At 41.5% G+C, this 26,995-nt stretch overlaps 1 protein-coding gene across 2 annotated transcripts; it reads left to right on the top strand.

The window, feature by feature from the left end:
• The first annotated feature begins 1,449 nt into the window (after positions 1 to 1,449).
• On the top strand, positions 1,450 to 21,443 carry rps6ka2 (ribosomal protein S6 kinase, polypeptide 2). 2 transcript variants are annotated; one of them, XM_061814744.1, is made up of 23 exons: positions 1,450 to 2,071; positions 4,669 to 4,785; positions 4,862 to 4,936; positions 5,050 to 5,131; positions 6,914 to 6,994; positions 7,621 to 7,700; positions 7,864 to 7,970; positions 9,838 to 9,875; positions 9,955 to 10,097; positions 10,514 to 10,584; positions 11,211 to 11,299; positions 11,459 to 11,523; positions 12,177 to 12,279; positions 12,409 to 12,554; positions 12,621 to 12,743; positions 15,452 to 15,541; positions 15,664 to 15,822; positions 15,887 to 16,048; positions 17,650 to 17,726; positions 17,811 to 17,928; positions 18,027 to 18,083; positions 19,278 to 19,358; positions 19,462 to 21,443. In XM_061814744.1, the coding sequence occupies exons 1-23, from the start codon at positions 1,967 to 1,969 to the stop codon at positions 19,609 to 19,611; spliced, it is 2,319 nt and encodes a 772-aa protein (XP_061670728.1). In that variant the 5' UTR covers positions 1,450 to 1,966; the 3' UTR covers positions 19,612 to 21,443. The 2 variants fall into 2 exon arrangements, with proteins under 2 accessions (XP_061670728.1, XP_061670730.1); XM_061814746.1 differs by lacking the exon at positions 4,862 to 4,936.
• The last annotated feature ends 5,552 nt before the right edge of the window (positions 21,444 to 26,995 follow it).

Here is a 26,995-nt window from a genome sequence, read left to right as displayed (position 1 = left end):
TTTTTTGTCATTGATTTAAAAAAAAAATGATAGTTTCCAGTTTGTTTTTAAAGAAACTGTGAAAAGTATGCAAAGCTGTAAGATTTTGAGGTAACAGCACGTTTTCTTTGCCAAATGTCCAAGAGATATTGATTTAACCAAATGTTTATGCTTGTTCATGTCACTGGATATGTGGTTATAGAAAATGGATAGATTGATTTCCTTGTTATGTTTGTTTGCTGGCGGCATAAAGTGGCTCAGCTGGTAGAGTGTTGACCTCACAGTTCTGAGGTCCTGGGTTCAATCCCGGACCCGCCTTTGTGGAGTTTGCATGTTCTCCCCGTGCCTGCGTGGGTTTCCTCTGACCACTCCGGTTTCCTCCCACATCCCAAAACCATGCAACATTAATTGGACACTCTAAATTGCCCCTAGGTGTGATTGTGAGTGTGAATGGTTGTTTGTCTCCATGTGCCCTGCGATTGGCTGGCAACCAGTTTAGGGTGTACGCCGCTGCCTGCCCGTTGACAGCTGGGATAGGCTCCAGCACTCCCTGCGACCCTTGTGAGGATAAGCGGCAAAGAAAATAGATTGATGGATGGATGTTTGTTTGCTAATTGCAACACGAAGGTCTACTTTCAAGCCTGATCATTCTTGTCTGGTCCTTCTGCTATTGAATCTCATTAAATTGTCATGGCAAGTGACTGGAGTATCGTGCTGATGCCGGTTTTCAGGCTATCTTTCTGCACGCACCTCCATCTGTATGGATATTAATATTGTGATCTCCTTACAGAGCTTTAATCCTATCTACACAAAGACACCACGTCCATAATCCCGCATGTCTTACATACGACAGCAGACTGCATTTGATGACTGTGTTAATGATTTTCCAGTAACGCAGTGCAATATTTTGTACAGGGCTCAAATTCTTTTCAATGACTTTATTTTATAGAATCATTTGCTGTCTTCGGGTGAGGCAGGTAAAGATGTTTTATTAGAGGACACGCAAGAAGATAAAAATGAAAGGGGCGTGCAGATAGTGCCGCACCTTTTGATGGCTTCCTCAGTAGTCGATTGACAGTATTTTAGGAAGCAGACTAGCGGCTCTCCAACAACATACTTGCCATTTTATATACATGCAATGACCAAATCTTTACAGACAAGCTACCGCCACCCAATTTTGTGCTAATTAATAACGACTAGTGATGGATTTTGCTGTGGTCATTTGACTGCAGGTAAAAGTGGAAGATGCTTTCACTACCTAACCTCCCACCCCTGGTTATGTAACACTGCAGCTATGCAAAGCTGCTGATGTGACAGATCCGCGCACATGCACACGCGCACTAGATCTCCGCACGGGTCAATCAATAATATGGATTTCAAAAAAATCGACGACGTCATGTCCCCAGCGTGTCGCACACTTTCCCCATGCACTGTCTGTACTGTACCCCCGTGCTGGTTCGACTTGTTTTCACCCCTGCTTTCATTGCACTGCGTGCATCCGTCCACGGGTGTGAGGTCAAACCAGAAAGGATGCAAGGGGAGACAAACAAGGTGACACCACGTGATCCGGCCAGCTGTTGCTGCTGCATGCTCGCTGGGAGGAAGAAGAGGGAGGCAGGAAGAGGAGGGAGACGCGCACACACGCCCCGCATGCACGGGAGGAAAAAACTGATGCGAAGCGGCGGCTCGCGCCTTCCCCGAATCCAGCGCAACCCCGTTGAAATCGTTCACCTCTCCTCCCCGCGCACGCGGAGACGACGTACGGAAGCCCCGCTGCGGAAACGCGACCCTGCAGGTGGACGCAACCTGAGGCCAACGATGGCGAAACTGAAAAGCCGCGTCGAGCCCGTCAAGTCGGGACGAGCGGAGGGAGCGCTTCGCTTTTAGGAAGGCGACCAAATCCGTCTCGTTTCGTGCGCGTTTACCTCCACGCGGAGGGGGAGATGTCCTTCACAGAGGGGATAGATGCGCAGGGCTGATCGTCGCCATGGATACCAGCACGCGAAAATTCACCGTCAAGAGGTGGTTCTCCATCTACCTGAAGAACAAGGCCACCCGGAGCAAGAACGCCGCGGGATTCTGTCAGCTGGAGGTGGGTGACGTTTGGACCCATCCAGGGAGGGCGAGGCTTCATTTACACTCATCCCATAATGTCTGATGTGCACGTACGTGTGCAGCTAACAATGCAACATGAAATATTTTGGCAGGAAAAACACGGCAGCTACACTATTTAAATTGGAAGCCGACACACCATTGGTTTTTGTTTCTTTGGCTGATGCGTCGACTAATGAGGAACATTTGTTTTAATGATCCAAAAACACAATGTTCTCTGCTTTTTCTCCGCCCCTTTCAGGACTTTGTGATGTAATTTGATGAGTAAATGTGACATTTTAGGTGTTTTTATTGAGAATTAGGAAACCTAAATGGATGATGGTGTCAACAAAATGTACATTTACTATGCATTAGTTTGTATACTTAAATAGTTAAAGGAGTTATTGAAAAACTTCATCAAACCAAACTTTTTTTTTTTTTTTTTTTGCTACACCATCATTATATCTGTAGAAACGTGTAGTTATGTTGCAGAAGTTGAATGAAAAGATGTTTACAAAATGTCCATTGCGCACACTGGCTGGCTCTCGAATTGTTTGCAGCATACGCCGGCGCTGCAGTATTTGGGATGCGTGTCACTCTTGTTTGTTGCAGCTTGGACTGAGGCGTGAGGTCACTGCTGCTGCAGTGTCCGTGCGGGGGGTCCAGGACACCTCGGCCCAGGGCCGCCGAGAGAGACACACGAGCCTCTCGGGAATGTAATCAGACACATGAGCGAACCAGCGGGCGGGCGGCTTGATAGATAAATGGATCCAGACAGATTGATTCAGTGGATGCCACAGCAAGGGGACGTCTATTTATAGCCCAAACAGATCAGAGCGGGACTGGGTGGCAGCATGCCGTTCGGCACCTCACTTTGTATTTTGGTGTAAAAATAGAAGAAAAGGACTCATCCCGTTGTGAAATACAAACGCAGCTCGCTTTGCTGAGTTGTTTGTAGCCACGACTTGCACGTAATATGTCCGATTACTTGTTGGGTTATACCTGCCAGACTGCCTCTCTGTATCTGTGACATGATACTTGGATGGATCACGTCCCAGCGAGAAAAGGCCAAGAGTTACACGTTTCCATCCGCGAAGCCAACGCTGGAGCCGTGCAGTCGAGCTGACTCACTTTTACTGACCGATTAGGGAATAAATTCGAATGACTCCGCAAACCCAAAACAGACGCACATGGAGTTCAACGGTATATTATCTGAATCACTCCAAATCGCAACAAGGAGAATGTCAGGGTAACCTTTTTGGAACGACACTCATCAAGCTAGTGTTGTAAAGAAAAGATTCTTACTAACATTGCAGAAACATTTAACAGAGGTAGCGAGCAAGTGCCAGATTGCTGTCTCAGGCTGAGAAGATCTGGATGCTGAGCAACTTTTGTATTTTCCAGTGTTAATATGAAAGTTGTAGCCAAAATGATAGCGTCAACCATCTGTTGGAGTCCTTTTGCGTTGATTAAATTGGCACAAATGAGATTTACATTGTTTCCTCAGTCTTAGATATGGTTTTTGTACAATGCTAATGCTTGCTTTCAATTCCATTTTTATTCATGCTAATAGCTTTAAGCATCACAATGACTTCTCCCAATACAGTTTCGACAAATGTGCTCTATTGCGGGTTGACGGTTGATCATATGCTTCACCAAGCAGACTGAAACAAAACGAAAAAAGACCCTTCTCATTATGCTTCATCGCCAACGTCAATTTGAGGTGTGCATACATTTCTGGTCAGTATTCTGTTCGGGGCGGCACGGTGGAACAGCTGGTAAAGCCTTGGCCTCACAGTTCTAAGGAACCGGGTTTAATCCCGGACCCGTCTGTGTGGAGTTTGCATGTTCTCCCCGTGCCTGCTTGGGTTTTCTCAGGGCACTCCGGTTTCCTCCCACATCCCAAAACCATGCAACATTAATTGGACACTCTAAATTGCCCCTAGGTGTGATTGTGAGTGTGAATGGTTGTTTGTCTCCATGTGCCCTGCGATTGGCTGGCAACCAGTTTAGGGTGTACCCTACCTCCTGCCCGTTGACAGCTGAGATAGGATCCCGCGACCCTTGTGTTGATAAGCGGCTAAGAAAATGGATGGATGGATGGATGGATATTTTGTTAGGATTTGGGGAAAAAATGCTAATTAACACACGTGGTGCTTTTCACTGGCTCAATTTGATCAATGTAAAAGTACTGTCATCCTTTCACTGGGACTTATACTGTAGTTATTACTTTCAATTTATGTTGCCCTTCAAATAAATAACATAATTGGACACATTTCTTAATGAATGGCTGGGGTGTCAGCGGTTGCTTTGGCCGCTTGTTTATCAAGACATTTTGACAATTGGGAAGAGTTCCAAGGGCACAAAGCAAGGTCCATAAAATTCACGGTTGAACGAGTGAGGAAAAACATGAGAGCCTTCACCTTCAAACTACTTCAGGATAAAATAAAATAGCCATGAAACTCCTCCCCTCTCAGGTGTTCTTCTGCTTGAATAGCCCAAAAGCTTTCTTCCAGTTTCACTCAGAAATCAGTGTCTGTTAAATTTTCCCTGTATGTTGTATCAATTATATTGTTTTTTTTTTTTTTTTCCTTTTAGGATGACAGCATACTCAAGGAGATTGACATCAGCCACCACGTGAAAGAAGGCTTCGAGAAAGCTGACCCCTCTCAGTTCCAGCTGCTGAAGGTGCTCGGGCAGGGCTCCTATGGAAAGGTACATGTTGAAAGCCTGCTGCTATCATTCAAATAATAATCCATGACAGTTGGCCAGATGTCAACTCCCTCGGCAGGCTTTTCCATTTGCACGGCTGAGCCAGAAGGTTGCAACATCACGCACGCAAGTAGCAAAAGGCTGCATACAGCCAGTATGATGACGTTCTTTTCGAAAGGTCAACAGTCACGGGAAATGAACCTGTGCTGAGAACCGCCGTAACGGCACATGCCACCGTGTCGTCATGACGACATCAATCATTTTCAGGTGTTTCTGGTGAGAAAGATCCGAGGCGTGGACCGAGGACAACTGTACGCCATGAAAGTCCTGAAGAAAGCCACGCTGAAAGGTGAGCCGCCGAATGACTTTTCGTCTGTTGACAACAAGGTTAACATTGACACGAAAAGCGCAAATGTCACCTACAATCACTAAAAGTCTCAAGTCTTACTATCCAATGCAAAGCAAAGCAAAGCAAATTTATTTGTATCGCGCATTTCATACACAAGGTAACTCAATGTACTCTACATGATTAAAGCCATTTGAAAACAAAGAGATAAAACATTTATGCCGTATGGCATAAAAACAGTAAAAATGACAAAATATTTAAAAAAGACAATTAAAACCCACATACAGTGCAAGTAATATGATCAAAAAGTGGATATAGTCTAAAAAACATGAGAAAAAAAGAAGAGTTTTTAACCTGGATTTAAAAAGGGGGCTGACCTCACCTCTGTTGGCGATTTATTCCATTTGTGTGCAGCATAATAGCTAAATGCTGCTTCACCATGGTTGCTTTGGACTCTGCGCTCCACTATTTGACCTGAGTCAGTCGATCTTAGAGCTCTACTGGCTTTGTATTCCGTTAGCATTTCTTTCATGTATTCAGGACCTAAATCATTTAGTGATTTATAGACCTGCAGCAGAACTTTGAAATCTATTCTCAAGCTGACTGGAAGCCAGTGGAAGGAGTTTAGGATTGGCGTGATATGCTTTGACCGCTTTGTTTGGCCAGAACGCGAGCTGCAGCATTCTTAATGCTCTTTTTTTGGGGGCGGAGTCCAGTCAGAAGAACATTACAGTAGTCAAGTATACTTGAGATAAAAGCATGGATAAGCTTTTCCTGGTTTGCTTGACACATACAAGATATCACTCTAGATATGTTCTTCAGAAGGTAGAAGGCAGTTTTTGTGATTGATTTGATATGATTGGTGAAAGTCCGGTCGGAATCAATCAGAATGCCAAGATTTTGGACTTGGTCTTTGGTTTTTAAAGCTAGAGAGTCCAGGTGTTCACTAACAGCAATTCTCTTTTCTTTATTACCAAAAACAATTGTCTCAATTTTGTTGAAGAAAATTTTGGCTCATCCAGTTATTTATCTGAGTTAGACAGTGGCAGAATACCTCAATTGAAGTGTAGTCATATGGAGATACTGCTAAATATAACTGTGTGTCATCTGCATAGCTACGGTTGTCAAAATGAAAGTTTTGAAGAATTTGACCCAAGGGTAGCATATATACAGGCTGAACAGGAGAGGTATATTGTGATCTGCCATATCAAAAGCCGCGCTGAGATCCAACAAGACCAAAATTGACACTTTTCCTGAGTCAGTATTCAACCTAATATCATTTACCACTTTGATAAGAACAGATTCTGTACTGTGATGAGTTCGGAAACTTGGTTGCCTCAAAGAATGAATGGCAAATATTCATTGAGTGATTGGGTATCTACTGTATGGTTATCTGAACTCAGCGTGGCCTATATTCAAAGGGATTTGAGCAAAAGAGGTTAGTTTGTACTTTTTATTCGGATAAACTAGTATTGAATGGGATTATTGACAATGAGGATGGAGTGTTATTGTGAATGAATGCGCCCGAGTTGCCACGTGTTGACTCCTTGTCTTTGCACTACTGTATTGCTTAATCCTCTTAACCTGCACCCCTTCAATTGAAGTGGTCTCGTTTGAAGACGGAACATTCCGGTTGCATTTACCGGCGAGGTGGGGGGGGCTCCGATCCTGATTGTTTTTTTTTTTTTTTTAATCAAGTAAATGTAATGTCATCCCGCTATGGAAACATATTACAGATTCACAAGCAGAATATTAATATGAGATCTCTCCTTATCACCTTGCCAGTCCGGGACCGTGTGCGATCCAAGATGGAAAGAGACATTTTGGCAGAGGTCAACCATCCGTTTATAGTGAAACTACACTATGGTGAGTCTGGCTTCAATGCTAGGACCCTGTGTATCAAAAAGATGTGTGTTTTGTGACAATATTCCCTCGTTTATCGCAAAGTTCACTTTCCAGAATATCGCCGCAATGGATGAAATCTGTCAAATATTGACCAAGTATTAATATTTGTTTAAATGATTTATGTATACAAATTAGCACCATTGACCAATACAATAAATGCATGAAGGGTGCAGATATTATTTTTGTACACTTGTGTTTTTATGTTCACTTCCTATATGATAGGCACTGGGCTATATGGTTTATAGAGTTGGTGTCAGTTAAAACTATTGCAGGTGTAATAAAACCATGCATTTGATAACTGCATTTTTTGACTGTTTGTTAAATAAAGTGCTTGAAAGAGCACCAGTGCCTATATTGAATTAGCTAATAATGTAGCTGTAATGAAAGAAAAATTGCAATGCAGTGAAAAATATAAGCAAGGGATGACTGTATTTAACGCCACTCTGGGACGTGCTCACTTTTTCACCTTTTCAGCTCTAAATATGTGCTCGGAAATAACAGTGATTATACTAAAGCCCTAACACCGTTGTTAAGCCCCAATGTGTCATATCTGTTGTGTGTGTGTGTGCATGTGTGCATGTGTGTAGCCTTCCAGACAGAAGGGAAGCTCTATCTAATCCTCGACTTTCTCCGAGGGGGGGACCTTTTCACTCGTCTGTCGAAAGAGGTTAGTTTGGCATTTGTCAGCTTTACACAATGTCAAGTCTTAACGGTTCAACTTTTGCATAAAACACAGACTTGAGAAAGTCCCCAAGATGACAATGTAGCTTCTCATCAAGTGCATTATTGCCACGGAAACGTTTTGGTAAGTCGATATTCGTTTCTTCCAGGTGATGTTCACCGAAGAGGATGTTAAGTTTTACCTGGCTGAGCTTGCTTTGGCATTGGACCACTTGCACAGTTTGGGAATCATCTACAGGGACCTCAAACCTGAGAAGTATTAGCATGCTTGGTTATTCTTTTCAGCCTCAGTCAAAAGGGGGAGGGGGTTGGAGTGGTGGTGGTGGAGGGGGGTTGTGAGCAGCTTAGTTTGTCAACAAGACTGCGCAATCCACATTTTTACGAGCCGGGTGTAATATCGGACGGAGGATGCATCTATTAAAGATGTGAGCGCTACTGTGAAGCGTTTCAAACTCGGTTTGCCAGCAGGGAAGACCAAAAACTACCGCCAAGATTTTATAGGGGAATTCCAGTGGTTTGGATTAACAATGTATCCAATATGTACTGTATCTTGAAAATGTGACCTTAATCTTCTCTCATTGAATGGTGTTTTGAGAAGATTTTTATCGGCAATTACGAATTTTCATGGACGCCGGATATGACGTAATAGGCGCGCAAACAAAGGCTCGATTACGGTGGGACACAATTATGGCCAGCGCTGATTTCTCGGATTTATCCTCCTCTGATGAAGAAAAAGCAGTATCGGTTGATACCAGGGCTCAGCAACCTTTTTTGAGGCGGAGGGCTGCTTCGTGAGCACCGATCGTATGAAGGGCTACGTGACCTGTTTGCCGCAAATTTCAGACTCAATTCATTACGCGTACATCAAATATTTTTGTTTTATTGTATTGTAGTAAATGATATTACAGGTATTTTAAAATTTTAATTCACGTAAGCAAGTCAAATTCAGAATTTCAAGCACAGATAATAATAACAGTTTGTGGCCTACGGTATTTTTAGAACATACCTCGCGGGTGCCTTAAATGGTCCTCACGGGCTACCATTCGCTCTTGGGCACCGCGTTGGTGACCCCTGGTCTATACTGATTTGAACCTGTGGCTGGAAATAATGTAGAATTTTCGGACGGTTCTTCGGACGGGAATGACGCAAAGTCCGACACGCAGGACGTAAGTGTGTAAACAAAGGCCGCCAGAGCTAGCTCACTCGCGGCCCGCCACCAAAGGTAGCTCATGGCCCGGCACCGGAGCTTGCTCGCAGCCGGTCGCCTGCCGCCGGAGCTCGCTCGCAGCCCGCCACCGATGCTCGCTTGTCAGACTCCGTGTCATTCCCCTCCGAAGAACCATCCAAATAGTCAACATTATTTACAGTCACAGGTTCAAATCTGTATGGAAGTATTCTTCCTGATCAACCAATACTTGTTTCTTCATCAGATGAAGATAAATCCGAGAAATCAGCGCTGGCCATAATTGTGTCCCATCGTAATCGAGCCTTTGTTTGCGTGCCTATTATGTCACATCCACGCACCCACATCATGTGACTCGGCAAAACGGTGGCGCCCAAGAAGGTTCGTAATTGCCGATAAAAATCTTTTCAAAACACCATTAAATGAGAGAGGATTAACATCACATTTTCAAGATACATTACAGATGACATGACCTATTGGATACATTGTTAATCCAAACCACTGGAATTTCTCTTTAATGGAGACAACAGAGTAGGGATGAGCATTTAACTACATTTCTTGATCCTCATCAATCAATCGGAACACTGTCATCCTATATATAAAATTGTATTTTTCATAGGTTGGGACTAATCTATGGACTGTTGTTTAAAATTGGGAATAAAAACGCTGCTAGAGGAATTGCCTTTGCATCTTTCTCATTGAAGTGCCATCAGTTGTTGCTGCTTACTGTCAACTACATTTTGTTCCAATTTTTTGAAGATACGATGTATGAAAATAAAAAGTGGTAATAGCCCATCAATTCAAAACAATTCTTAATTTAGTTAATGAATCAATCGTTATGCCCACCATTTTTTCTATACTATCTTTGGAATAGGTCTATATCATCGGAGCCGTTAGTCATTTATTTAATGAACATAACAATTTCTGTCATCGCCAACAGCATTCTACTGGATGAAGAAGGGCATATAAAGATAACTGGCAAGTACATCCAAGTCTACTAACATTAACTCTGTGTTCATCTCCTCCCCGTAAACGCAAAACATTTCTCTGTCGCCAGATTTCGGCTTGAGTAAGGAAGCCATCGATCACGACAAACGAGCTTATTCCTTCTGTGGAACCATCGAGTATATGGCTCCGGAGGTGGTCAACAGGAGGGGGCATACACAGAGTGCAGACTGGTGGTCCTTTGGGGTACTGATGGTAAGATTGGGGTTCACTTTTAATCTCTTAATTTGCCTCTTTATGTCAGAAAATATGCTTAATTGAGATCATGTCCTGTCGCGTCCCGTCATTATGCATCTGCTCGTTTGTCAGTCAACGGCTTACTTGACTAATTTTGGAAAGGAGGTTAACATTCCCTGGCAGATGGCAGCCGCATCGGGGCACCGACTGGGCAAGGGGGCCGTCACTGTGTTAAGTAAAGCAACGAACAATTCGAGCAATGGAAAGCCATCAAGTTGTAAGACGAAAGGGGGTAAAAGCAAAGGAGAATTTCTGAAATTAAGTACTCATTTCAGAATAAAATGTCGATTAAGAAGAATTTGTAGTTTTAATAATATCAATGAGCACTTATCATGTGCAATGTGTTCTAAACACGATACTTGTCTGTCTTGCAGTTTGAGATGCTGACGGGGTCTTTACCATTCCAAGGAAAAGATCGCAAAGAAACAATGGCTCTTATTCTCAAGTAAGATGAAATCCTTTTGTCATTGACAGATGCCCCCCCCCTCTTTTTTTAAACACTAATACACTTAGCATTATTTCCATGAGTGACAGGAATAAATTGTTGATTATATGTTAGGAACTTGGGCGGCACGGTGGTTCAGCTGGTAAAGCGTTTGCATGTTCTCCCCGTGCCTGCGTGGGTTTCATCCAGGCACTCCGGTTTCCTCCCACATTCCAAAAACATACAACATTAATTGTACACTCTAAATTGCCTCTAGGTGTGATTGTGAGTGCGACTATTTGTCTCTATGTGCCCTGCGATTGGCTGGCAACCAGTTCAGGGTGTACCCCGCCTCCTGCTCAATGACAGCTGGGATAGGCTCCAGCACTCCCCGCGACCTTTGTGACGATAAGCGGCGAAGGAAATGGATGGATGGATGGATGGATGGATTACATCGGATATGGATTTACAGTACCGTAGAAGAATTGTGATTATAATGTTGATACTCTTTTTGTGCTTGACTGCGAGTGCTGTTGTGTTTCCGTGTTGGCTTTTGCACCTTTTGAGCACCAGGAAAAAAAAACTGCTGTTATGTCCTCATGAAAACATAAATGGATGAATACATGCTTGTGTTTATATCTTGAAAGGGCCAAATTGGGGATGCCGCAGTTCCTTAGTCCTGAGGTGCAAAGTTTATTAAGAGCTCTCTTCAAGAGGAACCCTGCCAACCGTCTAGGTATCATGTGCATTACACTTCTTCAGGTCTGAAGATGATTCAGATGAGATTAACCCTGGGGTGGAGTCGACAACCCAGAACAGGATGAAAAGTAGAAGTAGAGAAGAAAACAGACTGAATGCGATCCTAGTTCACCTTGTACAAATGTGTGTTCCACAGGGGCTGGGCCGGATGGAGTGGATGAAATTAAAAGTCATTGTTTCTTTGCATCGATCCACTGGAATGTGAGTGGGCGGACATTTTTCACGAGGCACACTTTTTAAATATCTCACGTGAAGATGTGCAACGGTGTAAATGGGAAAAAAAAATCACATGCCATACTTTATGGTGACTGTTCCTTTTCTGTACTCTAACAATTCACTGCAGTCTGCAGCCGATGTGACCTGAGGACTGAATTATTAAACATCTGACAAAATCCTCTACTTCCCATTTCTGCCAGTTTTCCAACTCATATTGTAACATACTAATCCTCTTGGCTTTAATAGCGTTCCTAGTCGAAGGGCTCATCATCTGCGAGCGAGGTTGTACCCTTACGACTCACCGAATGCTTATGCCTCGGTGGACAATCTATCACAATTATCATCTGGATATTCCAAAATAAATCAAGTTTTTAGTTGAAGTCTATCAACAATGAAAAAGGCCAATTCACATTTTTATACAATGGACGGCATTTGTTCAGTGAGGGATTTTAGCATTTTTACTCATGTTACTCTTGGGTTCCCCAAAGGAAACATATTACATTTAAATGAATTAGAATGGGAAATCAATAAAATTAAATGTATTTAAAGGTTGAAAGTGAAGCAACAAAGAAATACACTTTATATTCTATATTGCTGTTGAGAATTGAATTGTGGTTGTTGTTGTTCTTCTTCTTTAGAAGCTGTACAGGAAGGAAATTCGGCCGCCGTTTAAACCAACGGTTGGAAGACCTGAGGACACTTTTCACTTCGACCCGGAGTTCACCTCCAGAACACCCACTGGTACACACCGAGCACACATATATGCATAAATACACAGATACATTAAAGATAAACCAAATGAGATGAAAAATAAACAAATTTCAAGCTCGTACATATTACACATGGTTGTGTTTGTCTTTGCCGATCTAGACTCTCCTGGCATCCCACCCAGCGCAAACACACACCAGCTGTTCCGTGGCTTCAGTTTTGTCGCCACTAATCAAAGTCAGGAGCCGAGCGTGGCCAACATTCTGCCGTCCCACCAGGAGGGAAGCGCCATTAATCCCATCGCGCAGGTACAGCGCTCTTCGCGCTCCTAATCCGCCGGACAAATGCGAATAATGACGTCTGTGTCCACGTAGCATCTCCGTGGTGACGTGCCCTTCGGTGACATTTATGAGCTGAAGGAGGAAGTTGGCCAGGCAGCCAATTCAGTCTACAGGCGGTGTCTTCACAGAGTCACAGCTGTGGAATATTCAGTGAAGGTAGTAAGATGATACATTTTTAGCATGTACGGTAGAACTTCGAAGGTCAAATGTCAGTAACGGCGTACAAATCAGAATGTGAACGACATTCTCAAGGGGGAAAAAGATACATTAAATATGTCTTAAAAGCCCTACAAACTTTTTATTTTGCAAAAATTATTTTAAACAGGGCAGCACGGTGGATCAGCTGGGAAAGCGTTGGCCTCACAGTTCTTAGGTCTCGGGTCCAATCCCGGACCCGCCTGTGTGGAGTTTGCATGTTCTCCCTGTGCCTGCGTGGGTTTTCTCCGGGTACTCCGGTTTCCTCCCACATCCCAAAAACATGCAACATCAATTGGACACTCTAAATTGCGCTTGGGTGTGATTGGGAGTGCGGCTGTTTGTCTCAATGTGCCCTGCGATTGGCTGGCAACCAGTTCAGGGTGTACCCGCCTCCTGCACGTTGATAGCTGGGATAGGCTCCAGCACTCCCTGGTGAGGATAAGCGGCTAAGAAAATGCATGGATGGATGGATTTTAAACAGGCGGAAAAGTGGATCCACCTTACAGTTCAGAGGTCATGGCTTCTCATTACAATTTTGCATTATTTGATCAAAAATTACCTGCGTTATTAGACTACGAAATTATGGCAAAATGTTTTGGAAAACAATTGTTTCAGCACGTTCAGATTTGGGATTTGCAACAAAAGGCATTTAGAAGGAATAACCTATTATAAACATCACACTTAGATTTGATATTATGCTGCTGTGTGAGAGAAAAATGAAATTGTATATAGTGTGTCCCACTATGTACGATTCCACATATGTTCTTTGTATTGCACGTTACAGTTTAGCAATACTGTACACACCATGTTATCTAGTATGTGGACACATAATGAGCAGACATAGTTTGGGGGAGGATCAAGTTGGCATCTAGCAAAGATTTTAGAAGCACGTTTCATAATGAGGCACAGATGGACAGTTTGTAACAAATGCAACTTGTGTGCCGGCAGTAATTTACACTGTGCTGTCAAGTTTTTCAAAATGTGAAACACATAACAGGCTACTGTACTGTGATTTGGTTGAACTAGTTTTTGGAGTGAAAAGGATAAAGAAGAAGAAGGATGTTCCAAGTGCTGACATCAAAGCTATCTGTGCAATAACGGAACAAAGTCCATTATTTCGGAGAACTTCGTCACCCCAGTAAAGCCGAATGTAGCAGAGCACTGCAAAATTTTAACGATGCTGTGATGAGCCACTTCAGAAAAGTGCTTAAAAGACGGCAGCAACAAATGACACTAGATTCGTTATTCATGAAAAAGGGGCGAGTCACCCCACCGAGGAGATTTGGAACAGTAGTTGAAGCATTTCTGCATTTCTGTTTTGTTTTTGAAGATTTCGTTAACTCGAGTTACAAATTAATGTTTTTGTGTTACTTTCTGTAAAAAAAAAAAAAAAAAAAGTCCCCCCCCCATTATTGCTTGTTTAAAGTTATTCTGTACTTTCTTAATTTAAAAAAAAAGTGTACAAGGCTGGGGGCCAAGTCACTCCCGGCCTAGCCTACTCGACTACTAAAGCATACATTTTAAGATAAAAAATATATATTTCTGAAATTATTTTGATATATAAAATATTTAAACTATACATGTATTTCTACTATGTAGTTTATTTCCAGGAAAAGCGAAAAAATACTTCAAAAAGCCCATTTTTTTTAGGCTTGGAACGCATTATTTCTTTTTTCATTCATTGTAATGGGAGACATCAATTCGGTTTTTGAACAAATCACTTCTCGAACCGTTTTCTGGAACGGATTGTGGCCGAGGACTGAGGCTGCACCGTATTTTAGTTTTTGTCCCATCAATTTACGATAAGCTATTCGGGCTACATCCTTCCATGCTTGAGACTGGTGCAAAAACAATTTCAGCGTGGCCGGATGAAAATGAAGACTGCACAGTACTTGTTCAACATTGTTGTATTCAGAATATAAAAAAATGAAGAAGAGATTTAAGGTTAGGGTAAATTCGTTTGTAACTACATTTGAATGCGTCTGTATGCAAACGGAGCCACTTGAAGCTGAATCAAGTATTCCAAACTTGAACTTTCTTTATCTACATGTGCATTATTTTAACTTCTCTCCCTGTTAGAGATCAGAAGGTCCAAACCGAACAAATTGTTGTCATGCTGCAAACAGGCCTGTTAGGTTGTGCTGTATTTAAACAATAAATGGGTCCCTTTGTACAGGTATATTCAATTCATAATCGGGTAAGTGTGCTTGCGCCAGGATGTCAAGGCCCCTCTCTAAATGTTCAAAATACTTCTATCCAAGTACAAACAGTACTATAATATCAACCAGCATTTTCATTCAGTTGCATTGAGGTGCAAGTGTTCATCTAAAACTCACTTCCTGAAAAGTATATTTAATATTATTGTCAACCACTACAATATTATGATTGGTTTGAAAGTCAATAACAAAATAAAAACGCTTTTTGGAAAACAAGGTTCTAAAAGATTTAATGGAAACGTGCTTAAAATTTAAAAGATGCAGAATATTGAATTTGGATTTTCTGAGAAATGCATTAAAACATGGTGTGTATTGCAATACAGCCTTCTACATTGTTGTTACAACCACAATACACATTATTTCAAATGGTTTTTTTTAACTGCATTGTAGTTACAGATGTGAGTCTTCAGATTTTTAATGAACTGTTAATAAGGACATAATGTTTTGTAGATTATTGACAAAGGACGAAAAGATCCATCTGAAGAGATGGAGATTCTATTACGATATGGACAGCATCCCAATATCAACACGTTAAAAGACGTAAGTGAAAAATGTGCTAGGAATCTGTATTGACAAAATTTATGCTGTTACCCTTTTTTTTTTTTTTTTTTTTAAAGATACATAGATGACGTATGTACATGTGTGTGTGCTTCTGTCTTCAGGTATTTGACGATGGCCATTGTGTATACCTGGTTCAGAATTTGTTGAGAGGAGGCGAGCTGCTCGACAAGGTCTTGACCACGCCAAATTTCATAGAAAAAGATGCCTCTGATATCATCTGCACGCTGACCAAGACTGTGGAGTATTTACATTCCCAGGGGGTGAGATTGACGCAGCCAATAACATTATATGCATTGTTTGGTTGTTAAACTGTTTCTTTTTCAGGTCGTGCACCGGGACCTGAAACCCAGCAACATTCGCTACTCTGACGACCGAGGACTCCCAGAATGCCTCAGGATATGTGATTTTGGTTTCGCCAAACAGCTGAGGGCCGAAAACGGCTTACTGATGACCCCGTGTTACACGGCGACCTTCATGGCGCCAGAGGTACGTTTTAAAGTTGGCACCTTTATGAAAAGTACGCCTGCGTGGGTTTTCTCCGGGCACTCCAGTTTCCTCCCACGTCCCAAAAACATGCAACATTCATTGGACACTCTAAACTGCCCTAAGTGTGATTGTGAGTGCGACTGTTGTCTGTCTCCATGTGGCCTGCGATTGGCTGGCAACCAGTTCAGGATGGGCTCCAGCTGGGATAGGCTCCAGCACTCCCCGCGACCCTCGTGAGGATAAGCGGCAAAGAAAATGGCTGTTATAGTACAGCTCCAAAGGGTGGACCGACATATGGATTATGAATGGAATGCGATGTCACAACCTGCCACAGACGGTCAGCCACGCCCACCCCTGCCAGTCAGTCACGCCCACTTATTTTAGGCCCTGCCATTGACTCACTCATTGCCACATCGTGCTGTCGCTTGTGTGTGTTGAACTCGAGAGCAGTACACTGAGACATCATTGAAATATTAAATACTGCTATCTAGCGGTCAAATGGAAACACAACAGGTATATTCGTATTAGATTCAATTGAGTTGTCTTTGCAAAAGTAATGCTACAACTAAATGTTTTGCAACTACGTGGAAATGCAAAGAGAGCAGGAAGTGCAAAATGTGTTTATATGAATATGCAAGTTGATTATAGGGAAAACAATATACGCATATACAAATGAAATAAGATAAACAGTGGCAAGACAATGAATATGTGCAATGTTTTTGCTGTTTTGACAGTAGGTGCATGGTGAAAATAATTAGCATTTTTCAACTTATAAAATTAACGATCAAACGTATTCTGCAGGTGGAATTGTTTACTTTATATTATGCTGAATGTAAACATCTTGCAAATAAAGTTTGTTTGATTGATTGATATTGTGGGAACACTGTTGTGTTGATGCTGTGCAACAGTTTATGATAGTAATATAAGTTACGGTTTATACCAATTTGAGGATTGCAATGTGAGGAAATGCAAACCAATTTCCTTTTAATTGAAGATTTGTCATTTTGGAGGTGGGGAGTATTCTGCCTGACAGTGAAGCTGCATAAAATATGAATACATACTGCCACTTCTTAGTATAGTACATTACTTTTTCCACACTTGCGCATCAATTTTCGTGATGAAAAAGAGTCGTTCGCTGGGCTAATGCTTGTTTACCAATTATCCCAAAACCGATTGGTATGTTCGAAAATGACCAACAGTTTCATTTACTTAAGCAAAAAAATACATAAAGAAACTTCCATCTATCCATCCATTTTCTTAGCCGCTTATCTTCACAAGGGTCACAGGCGTGCTGGAGCCTATACTAGCTATCTTCGGGTAGAAGGCGGGGTACACCCGGACTGGTTTGCCAGCCAATCCATAATTTGTTAGTGAAATATGGGCCTTCTAGATGTTCACGTGTGAGTCAAGGCAGGTGAGCAGTTATTTCATCATCAGTCCGTCATTGTGATTTCTCCCAGCCAATCTGCAATCACAAGTATTCATGAATTTAGAAAAAGTCAATCAAGTAAAGTCTGCGTTACTGGCATTGCAATGAGCGCCGTATGAAAATGTAAGTGAAACACATCTTTGGCTGTGTCTTTTAATTTTTGTTTGCACAGGTTCTGAAGAAGCAGGGTTATGATGCCGCATGTGACATTTGGAGCTTGGGAATCCTGCTGTACACCATGATTGCTGGGTATGTGTGCAAAGGTGTACAGTCATGTATGTAAGTCAGGTAGTATGTCTCCATGATTGAATTTTAAATCTATCTACTTTTAAGTTTCAGTCCATTTGCAAACAGTTCCGAAGACTCGGCAGAGGAAATTCTGGCTCAAATTGGCTGCGGCAAATTCGTCATCAGTGGAGGTAACTGGGACCTGGTGTCAGACGCTGTCAAGGTTCGACATGGGCGTGTGCTGCTCTGCAAACAAAAAGACTTGATTTATTCTATTTAGTGGTGCAGTTCGGCATTACAGTGCCTGCGTTTGTTCAACAGGACATCGTGACTAAGATGCTTCATGTAGACCCCCATCAGCGCCTGACTGCCCCACAGGTACTTGTAATCATAATCATTTTTCACCTCCACCATCCCCAAGTAACTTCAGAACATTTGTATACGATCTGAATAAGAGCATATGAAGACCACAAAATTAAAAGCCGTATCAAAAATCTATTTTGTCAGATTTTACAAAGTACAGATGCATTATTTGCCTTGAGGATGCACGTAGAAAAGTACAGAGAAGGTCAGAAGGAGCTACATTGTGTCTTTGTAGACGTAGAGAAAGCCTATGACAGAGTACCAAGAGAGAAACTGTGGTACTGCATGCGCAAGTCCGGTGTGGCGGAGAAATAGTTACAATAGTACAGGACATGTATGAGGACAGCAGAACAGTGGTGAGGTGCGCCATTGGTGTGTCAGAAGAATTTAAGGTAGGGGTAGGACTGCATCAGGGATCTGCGCTGAGCCTCTTCCTTTTTGCAGTAGTAATGGATAGGCTGACAGATGAGGTTAGACTGGAATCCCCTTGGACCATGATGTTCGCAGATGATATTGTGATCTGCAGTGAAAGCAGGGAGCAGGCGGAGGAACAATTTGAAAGATGGAGGCACGGACTGGAAAGGAGATGAATGAAGATTAGGCGAAGTAAAACAGAATTTATGTGCGTGAATGAGAGGGGCGGAGGGGGAAGAGTGCAGCTCCAGGGAGAAGAGATAGGGAGGGTGGACGACTTCAAATACTTGGCGTCAACAATACAGAGCGATGGAGAGTGTGGTAAGGAAGTGAAGAAACGGGTTCAAGCGGGGTGGAACAGTTGGAGGAAGGTGTTCTGGTGTTCTATGTGACAGAAGAGTCACCGCTAGGATGGTAGTGAGGCCGGCCATGATGTACGGATTACAGACGGTGGCACTGAAGAAACAACAGGAAGCAGAACTTGAGGTAGCAGAAATGAAGATGCTGAGGTTCTCGCTCGAAGTGAGCATGTTGGATAGGATTAGAAATGAGCTCATTAGAGGGACATCAAATTAAGTGTTATCTATATGAAGGCAGATTTTCCCTCATTGTTGTGCAACTTTAGCAAATTTTTCAGATTTGTACATTGTGTCAGATAAGTAGCAAACGCTTTGAGAATGATCACTGTTTGCTTTTCTCCAGTACGTACACAAGAATGTTCTTCCATCATGGAATAATTGCAGGTGTATTTGTATATCAGGTGTGACTATGCGATGTGTGTTTGGTTCCTTTTAGGTCCTTCGCCATCCGTGGATTGTCGGGCGAGATCAGCTCTCTGATCGAGTCCTCGCCAGACGAGATATGCTCACTGTCAAGGTAGACAACAGCTGTCATTCTCATTATGCCCGTAAGGTGATAGTGTTTGCCGTTTTCTCTGTTGTTGTTGTTGAGTAAAACTAGTCTTATTTCCATCCACCAGGGGGCGCTGTCTGCCACCTATTCGGCCTTGAGGCGCTGTAGTCCAGCACCGGTCCTCGAACCTGTTCAGTCCTCGAACTTGGCCCAGAGGAGAGAAATGAAGAAAGTTGGCGGTACGGTCGTTAATTCAGAGCTTAAAGAAAAGGAGTAAAAAACGACAGCATCAAAATATGATCACCTGTATCATAAAATACAATACATCACACTTTTTTCATGCTTGAATCTGGAATTCGTAATACCAAGTTGCACTGGCCTTTGTCAAATGCACCAATTTACTGTCAATTGCCATTAAAAAAAAAAAAAAACATGCTGGGCTCCTTGTTTAGTAAAAATTGATGAGATCCACTGCGCTGTATAATTTTTGGCATAATTTACGCTTACATCTTACAGTAAAAAAAAAAAAGTCCAGGAAATGGAGTCAGATTTCATTGGAGCCAGTCACATCATTGGAACCTTTTGTGAAAGTAATAACAGTTTCCAGTGCAACACCAACCGACAAATAATCCAAGTGACCATTTAATAACAGCGACAGAAGCAGTGTTAAAATACACATTTCTGGGATATTCCGTCATTGTGAACATTTGACTGTTTTGTCTCATTTGCTTCCGTATTAAACCTGTAGTGAGATGCAGTTTATTCTTCAACCATATTCAGATTAAAAGTGCTCAACTTTATTCTATGTTACGCATTTAAATCCATAAACTCTGCATCGTTATATGTAAATATTATGCCAAAGTGAATTGCGTTAATCGCACCAATGCAGTAATAACAAGCTCAAATCATTTGATGGTGTGTGTTTGTGGTCGTCGTCCTTAGCTGCAGTTTGGGACATTTGCAAAATAAAAATTTGTGCAATGAAGCCACCCTTGTCTTATGGACCAGTTAGCTGTGACGGTATTACATGAAACCAAATGTGTCGTGTTCCCTTATGACATTGTTTGGTTTTTTTTTTTTTTGCTTACAAGTAGTCATAGTCAGCATAGCCCTACAGTACAGTGAATTCCAAACTAATAGCAAACTTGTTTTTAAAATCAAATCCACCAACAATTATTCCATTTGGAATCAACTAAAGCAGCCATTTTGGCTGCTGTTTGTTTTGTTGACGGCTCTTGAAAGCCCAAACAATTGCGCCCAAGGTTTCTATTTTAACTGCTAATTGCTGCGAGATTCAGTGTAAATAATACGTTAATGCAATCAAAAACAAAACACACACAAAAAAAAAATGAGGTAAGACTGTAAATCTGTTTTTGCAGATATGAGTAGCGGCCTTTAACTGTCAAATGTTTCAGGAGAAATGTAGTTCAAGATGGGCACAAGAACAATATTTTCATATGCACTGTATGTAACCAATTAGTAGTTGCTAGACGAATGCTGTAAATATACGATATTTTCATTATTTTCATTGTACAACAACCAGACATTGAATTAAGTACACCTGTATAATTTGAAAAATCTAAAAAGAAAATGCATTTTACAAAAACAGTTCTGCTAAATATCAATTGACACTGTTATAGAGGTATTATTTGAGCAATACATTGCTGTGCAACCGTAATACAAATATAACGTGAAATGTATAATATGCACCCACTGAGCGATTCAGATGGACAAATACAATTTGCACTACATAGTTGAGTCAAGTAGCATGAAGCCAGTTATGTTATGTATGTTGATATATTTGACATAGCTTGAGATAATCCTGTAAATATTGTGCATTCATTTCGGCTGCACATTTTATTGGGCCAAAAACACCTGAATTGTGTATGATGTACAGCGAGGAGAAAGTATTGGGACTGTAAATATTGCGCGTGGAGACTGTACATATTACATTGTATCATTTGTCCATTTATGGGTGTAGATAATGTCCATACATGGCTAATCATTTCAATGGTTGGTTAATATGCCAAAGTTTTACAAATAAATCAGATGAAAAACAGTATGATTGTCTTATCTGCCTTCATATGTTTGCAATGGTGAGCCACATATTTGTAACCTCTCAAATGTATTACATGTAATACAGAACCTTCTTTCCATTGTAAATGGACAATAAATTGTTCAAATTAAATCAGAACAACATTTAACATTTTGCAGTTTATCTTGGAATCAATTCTGGACATGCGCATGAATATGTTCATGTGCATCTCAACATGCACCCCAATTTCTTATGTCCTTCCTTCTTCCATCCATCCATCCATGCATCCATTTTCTTAAACGCTTATCCTCACGAGGGTCGCGGGAGTGCTGGAGCTCTCATCAGCCAGGAGGCAGGGTACACCCTGAACTGGTTGCCAGCCAACCGCAGGGTACATGGAGACAAAACAGCCGCACTCACAATCACACCTAGGGGCAATTTAGAGTGTTCAATTAATGATGCATATTTTGGGATGTGGGAGGAAACCGGAGTGTGCAGAGAAAACCCAAGCAGGCACGAGGAGAACATGCAAACTCCACACATGGAGGGCCGGGATCGAACCCGGCACCTCAGAACTGTAGGCCAAGACTCGAACCAGTTGTTCCACAGTGCTACCTTCCTTAATTCATTTGAGTTCTCAACTGGTGCAATGTTGAATACCAAAATCTACCACATAATCAAATGATATATTCAAACCAAATTATTTTGTAAAATCTTCTTCTTTCTAAAATACATAACTCAAAGTACAGGTTATTTTCATTGGATATGATATAGTACACACATGGACAGTATAATAAATTAAGTAAGCTTGTAACCTTGTGTGTGTGTGTGTATAAATACATATTTTGCTGTCATAGCCTTCTGTCAACATGTCTCAATCAGTTGCGACCGGTCATAATAAGATATAAAGGTTTAGCATGCCCAAGCCCTTCAATAAACTCATTGAAAATATTTATCTGTTAGAGTCCTGTATTATAAAATACATTAGTTCTTAAATTCCTGTCCAATTTGTCCCGTTTTCCTTGCGAAAAACTGGAACGCCGTCAGCTTGTTTCGCGCATGCGCAATAAGATACTAAGCACATAGGATGGTGAGTTCCGAGAGGCTGTTTACTGTACGTCTTGTTAATTTAATGTCTATTGTCCTCCGTTCTTGTTAGTTTGTTTGGTCTTCTTCTCAGTCGTAACGTGAATGTCGTACCAGAGCGGCAACGACTGCCGGAGTCAAATTACTTGTGTGTTGTTACATACTTGGCCATTAAAAAAAATATCAATGAAGTCGTTTATCTGCCAACGCGCATGCGCAATTGGCTCTTTAAAATTGTTCAGCGGGAAACAGAAAGTGGTTGAGTTCCTCGCCGAGTCACAATGAGTGAAATTAATTCACTTCGCTCTTTACGTTCAATTGTGTTTTCCCAGAGAAGTTTGAAGAAAAGAATAATATAATTTGACGTGGTCGGCCCACCCCTGAAGGAGTCGTCGCGAAAACGGGGAAGAATTTCGTTCTTCCCTTTCAAGCGACCAAATACGGAAAACATAAATGGCTAGCCGGCTGTTAGCCACGAGTTAGCAAACTGTTCTGTTGGCCCCGTCTCCTTCCAACCACGAAACACACAGTCCGGACTACGACACGTTATGATAATTTAAACAACCTTCACACTGTTATGAGCAAGCACGAGCGTGGATCTCCACACATGATACTTTGTGTGGTAAAACGTCTTTGAATGTACCCCTTTCTTGTGCGATGCTATGCCGCAACTACACAAACTGTTCCCCACTCCGCCATCGACCACTGCCTCGGTGGAAAGAACATCCTCTGGACTAAAACGGATCAGCGCAATGCCATGGGACAGCGGAGATTGTCTGCCATTGCCATGACGTCTATTGAACAGATTTTCCCTGAGAAAATCAAGTCAGAATGAAAGCTTCAATGACAAAGTCATGGTGGTCAAGTCAAGGTCCGTGGGATGGAATTCCTAAGGTAGGACTGATTTATTATTGAGTGTGTTTGTCCTGTAACTGTCCTTAACAAATATGTCATTGTATTCATTAGTATTGTCAAATTTGTGTGCATGGGACTGTTATTTCACTGGTTACATGACTGTATGCGCATCAACTGCATCAGTTCTGAATATTTCTGCTTTGACATTATTATACCTACACTGTAAATTTCTACACATTATTGTTAGTATGGGACACGTGCAAGTCTGAGAGCATATATCAAATTCAAGTTGATATAGTAGTTGAAAAAAACCCCACTGTGTTTTTTAATAATTAAATACACCTCAATTTTTATTTTTTTTTTTTCTGTGTCACACTTCAGCATGACCACTGTAAAACGTCAACGCTCATATAAAGGGTCACCAAAATAACTTAAAACTGATGAGAATCTAATTTGCCAAAATGCATATTGACAAGCCACAAAGCTTTTGGGAAAATTAATTTTTTAAGAAAGAGGAAGATCCACGAGATAGGCTTAGATGGAAAAAGATGACACGCTGTGGCAACCCCTAATGCAGTGATTTCCAACATTTATAAGCCAAGGCACATATTTTACAATTAAAAAATTCCACAGCACACCAACAAAAGTCACCAAAAATGGATGGATTATTTACTGTATGTACTTCCTGCCATCTAATAGAAGAGGATTTTTTTGTTCTGTCTGTCATTGTGCCTCACTGGCATAAATAGATGAATAAAGATACATTATTCCTTGGAATAAATGTTTTTTTTAGCAATTACATAAAATTGGATAACTTCCCACGGCACACCTGAAGAGCGCTCATGACACACTAATGTAACCTGGCACACTGTAAATCACTGCCCTAATGAACCTTTCTGACCTGTCCATCACTCGTACAATAATAGCCAATCAGATAGCTGCATTGTCTTCACTCGACCCCGCCCCTCTTGTCGCCATGTCCCACAAGCAATGCTGGTTATTGGTCGCGTGCAGTTGGAAATGTTAATGTTACGAACAAAGTGGTCCTCAGATGCGCTTGGGGAACGTACAATTCTGATGAAAGATATCCATCTAGGTAACAAGGGGCCCAGTTCATTCATTTTCAAAAGCCTAAAACACAGTTGAGGAAGTGTCTACATTGGATTAAGGCCTGCAGAAGAGCGCACGTACAACTAAATGTGTGGACAACAACAAAGGCTGTATGTTCGAAGGTAAGTGAGGGAGAAGTATCTTTTCTGAGTTTGATTTCATTATTATCAGTGCTTTATACATTGCAGGAGAACAACTTTCACTTTGTTCGTGTATCATTGACCTGCTGAAGGAAGTGTGTCACATTTTGTGCTGAAGAAGTCTGGTTAGGGAGACGTAAATGCGCGATGTCATGCAAGAGAAATGTCTATTTGCGTATTAGACATAGCACTTGGTTACATTACGAGCCAAGTCAAATGAATACACCCACTCACTTCTAAAGACTAAAATGATATCACTCATGATCTTTCCAAATAAAAAGTACTCACCCTGCTTTACATGCTCAGGACAATTCCACCATTTAATCCCGTTTATTTCAATATGAAGTTTGAGGCGTCAAACTTTTTTGCATCAATCGCAAACGTTTTGGTGTAACTCTGACATTGTGTCCTGCTCTGTCCAAAATCTTAATTCCGTGTACATATGAAATAGTTGAGACCTCTCTGTAGAACTCTCTTGGAAAAGTCCGACACATTTGGCAAAAAACTTATCCCAATATTATCTGGAATACGCGATGCAGGATCCAGTTCAAACCTATTATGTTCAGTCGCCATTTTGGAAAATTGTGGGGCATGGCAACTGTAGCTAGGGGAGCAGAGCTGAAGACCGCCAGTCGGAAAGGTCCATCGGGACGAGCTGAAAGGAAAAGAAGAAGATCTTTTTGAAGAAAGAAAGATAATAATACTGTACCTTCTGCAAAACACGAGTCTAACTCGGTTTTGTTGGGGTCCAAAGAAACTTCCTTCAAATTTGAGCAGTATACTCATGAAAAGTGAACCACAGGTTATTGAACTGCTTTGATTACGGTGATTGTCCATATTCATCTTCATACTTTTGTCTAGTTAATTCATTTTTCACCTTTTATTTTTAACAGAAGGGTACCTCAACACATGTATACAAATAAAATCCCGAGCTTAATAAATACCACATATAAAACGCCATTGGCTCACAATATGAGGAAATTGCTCGTTTGTATTGTCACCTTTGAGACCTTTTAACATATAAAGCCGCTAGATGGCAGCCAATCATCCTCTTGTGCTCTCATTTCACTCCCTTGCAGAACTTCTCTCTTCAGTGTCAAGATCCTTTAAAAACACAAAAAAAGAAGAATAAAAAAAAGTCTTTAATTTGTATCAACCACCAGGCTCACACTTGGTTCCATAAAAGCTTTTAGCAGGCTCTGAGCTGATGTGGCAGGTGGGTGTGGCTGGCTCATCAGGCCTGACATTTAAGTGCAGTAGTGCTCCAAGCAAACGGGAGTGGAGGATATGAGTAGATAGAGATGACAAGCCCCCCTGCGAGGATGATTGCAGTGGAGTGACAAGGGGAGAGCAAACAACAGGAGCTGTCGTCAGGCGAGCGAATCAAAGGCAAAAGAAGGCAAAAGGAGCTTTGAGGAAAAACAAAAACTTTCTACCGCCAATTAGTCCAAATGCAAGGCCTTTCATATTTTCTCCGTTAATGCCATATTTATCTCATCCAATCTGGTTAAAGGGAGTCGCCGCTTAATTTGCTTTTTTTTTTAATTGAGGTTCAGGCCTTAAATCGCTTCAGAAACGCACGCACAAGCCACGACATTCGGTACACTTGCCAGTCTAATGCTAAAAATGGAGGTGCTTTATATGTGCTGCGATCATTTTCCAGTTCCTGGTTGTTGTATAAATATTAGCATGATATATGTGATGACAGAAAAATAAAATAAAAACTCTTCAGGTGTGCTCTTACTGCGCTTGTTGTGTGCGATAACCTCAAAATGTTGGACAACATAGAGTCCTACACACATACTGAGGTCTATTGTAATACCAAATCTGACCTGTGAGAGGCAGCATAGTGCCACAGGGGAACCGGACTACCATAAAATACAAAGAAGGAAAAGAAGAACTAGAAGTAGCAAGTCTCACTGTTAGCTGTTAGCTAACTGTTGGAAACTGCTCTCCATATCATTTTTATTGGGGTGAATCACTCATGTGTTAGAATGTTTTACATTTGTGACAGGGTGCAACCATTTTCTGAGCAAACAGGGGAGGAGTAAAAAAATCACTCTTCACGCATCGTACACCAGCATAACCACTTCGGGTAATCTCTCTCTTTCGCGCTTCGGCGCTCGATCACCTTCTTCCACACCAAACTCATCCGAGCATACCTTCATGGTCTTGCTTTGTGCATAAGGAAGGCAAAATGCATTACACAAAGTGAGATTGTATCTTTATATGGTCTTTTTGGTTAAGTCTAAATGTTGCCGTAAAGTAGGTATTTTATGGCTTTTATAATGGTGATGTAAAATATGGAATTTATAAAGTTTTGGTTTGGTAAAGTGTTGACGTTTCTTATACATTATGTCGATTTTTGGAGTCATGCTTTGTAATGTGAGAAAATAATAGCAAGAATGATTCAAGGACTGACTGAAGTCTAAATT

The sequence above is a fragment of the Syngnathoides biaculeatus genome, chromosome 3 (assembly GCF_019802595.1).
Source record: "Syngnathoides biaculeatus isolate LvHL_M chromosome 3, ASM1980259v1, whole genome shotgun sequence".
In the NCBI taxonomy this organism is placed as follows: domain Eukaryota; kingdom Metazoa; phylum Chordata; class Actinopteri; order Syngnathiformes; family Syngnathidae; genus Syngnathoides; species Syngnathoides biaculeatus.
The sequence above is the reverse complement of the archived record's forward strand: the minus strand, read 5'-3'. Positions and strand labels throughout refer to the sequence as shown.

Coding starts and splice junctions, on each gene's coding strand:
- rps6ka2 (XM_061814744.1), top strand. CDS start 1,967: ATGGATACCAGCACGCGAAAATTCACCGTCAAGAGGTGGTTCTCCATC. Junction 7,701..7,863: donor TCACTCGTCTGTCGAAAGAG/GTTAGTTTGGCA, acceptor CGTTTCTTCCAG/GTGATGTTCACCGAAGAGGA. Junction 17,727..17,810: donor CTGTACACCATGATTGCTGG/GTATGTGTGCAA, acceptor TCTACTTTTAAG/TTTCAGTCCATTTGCAAACA.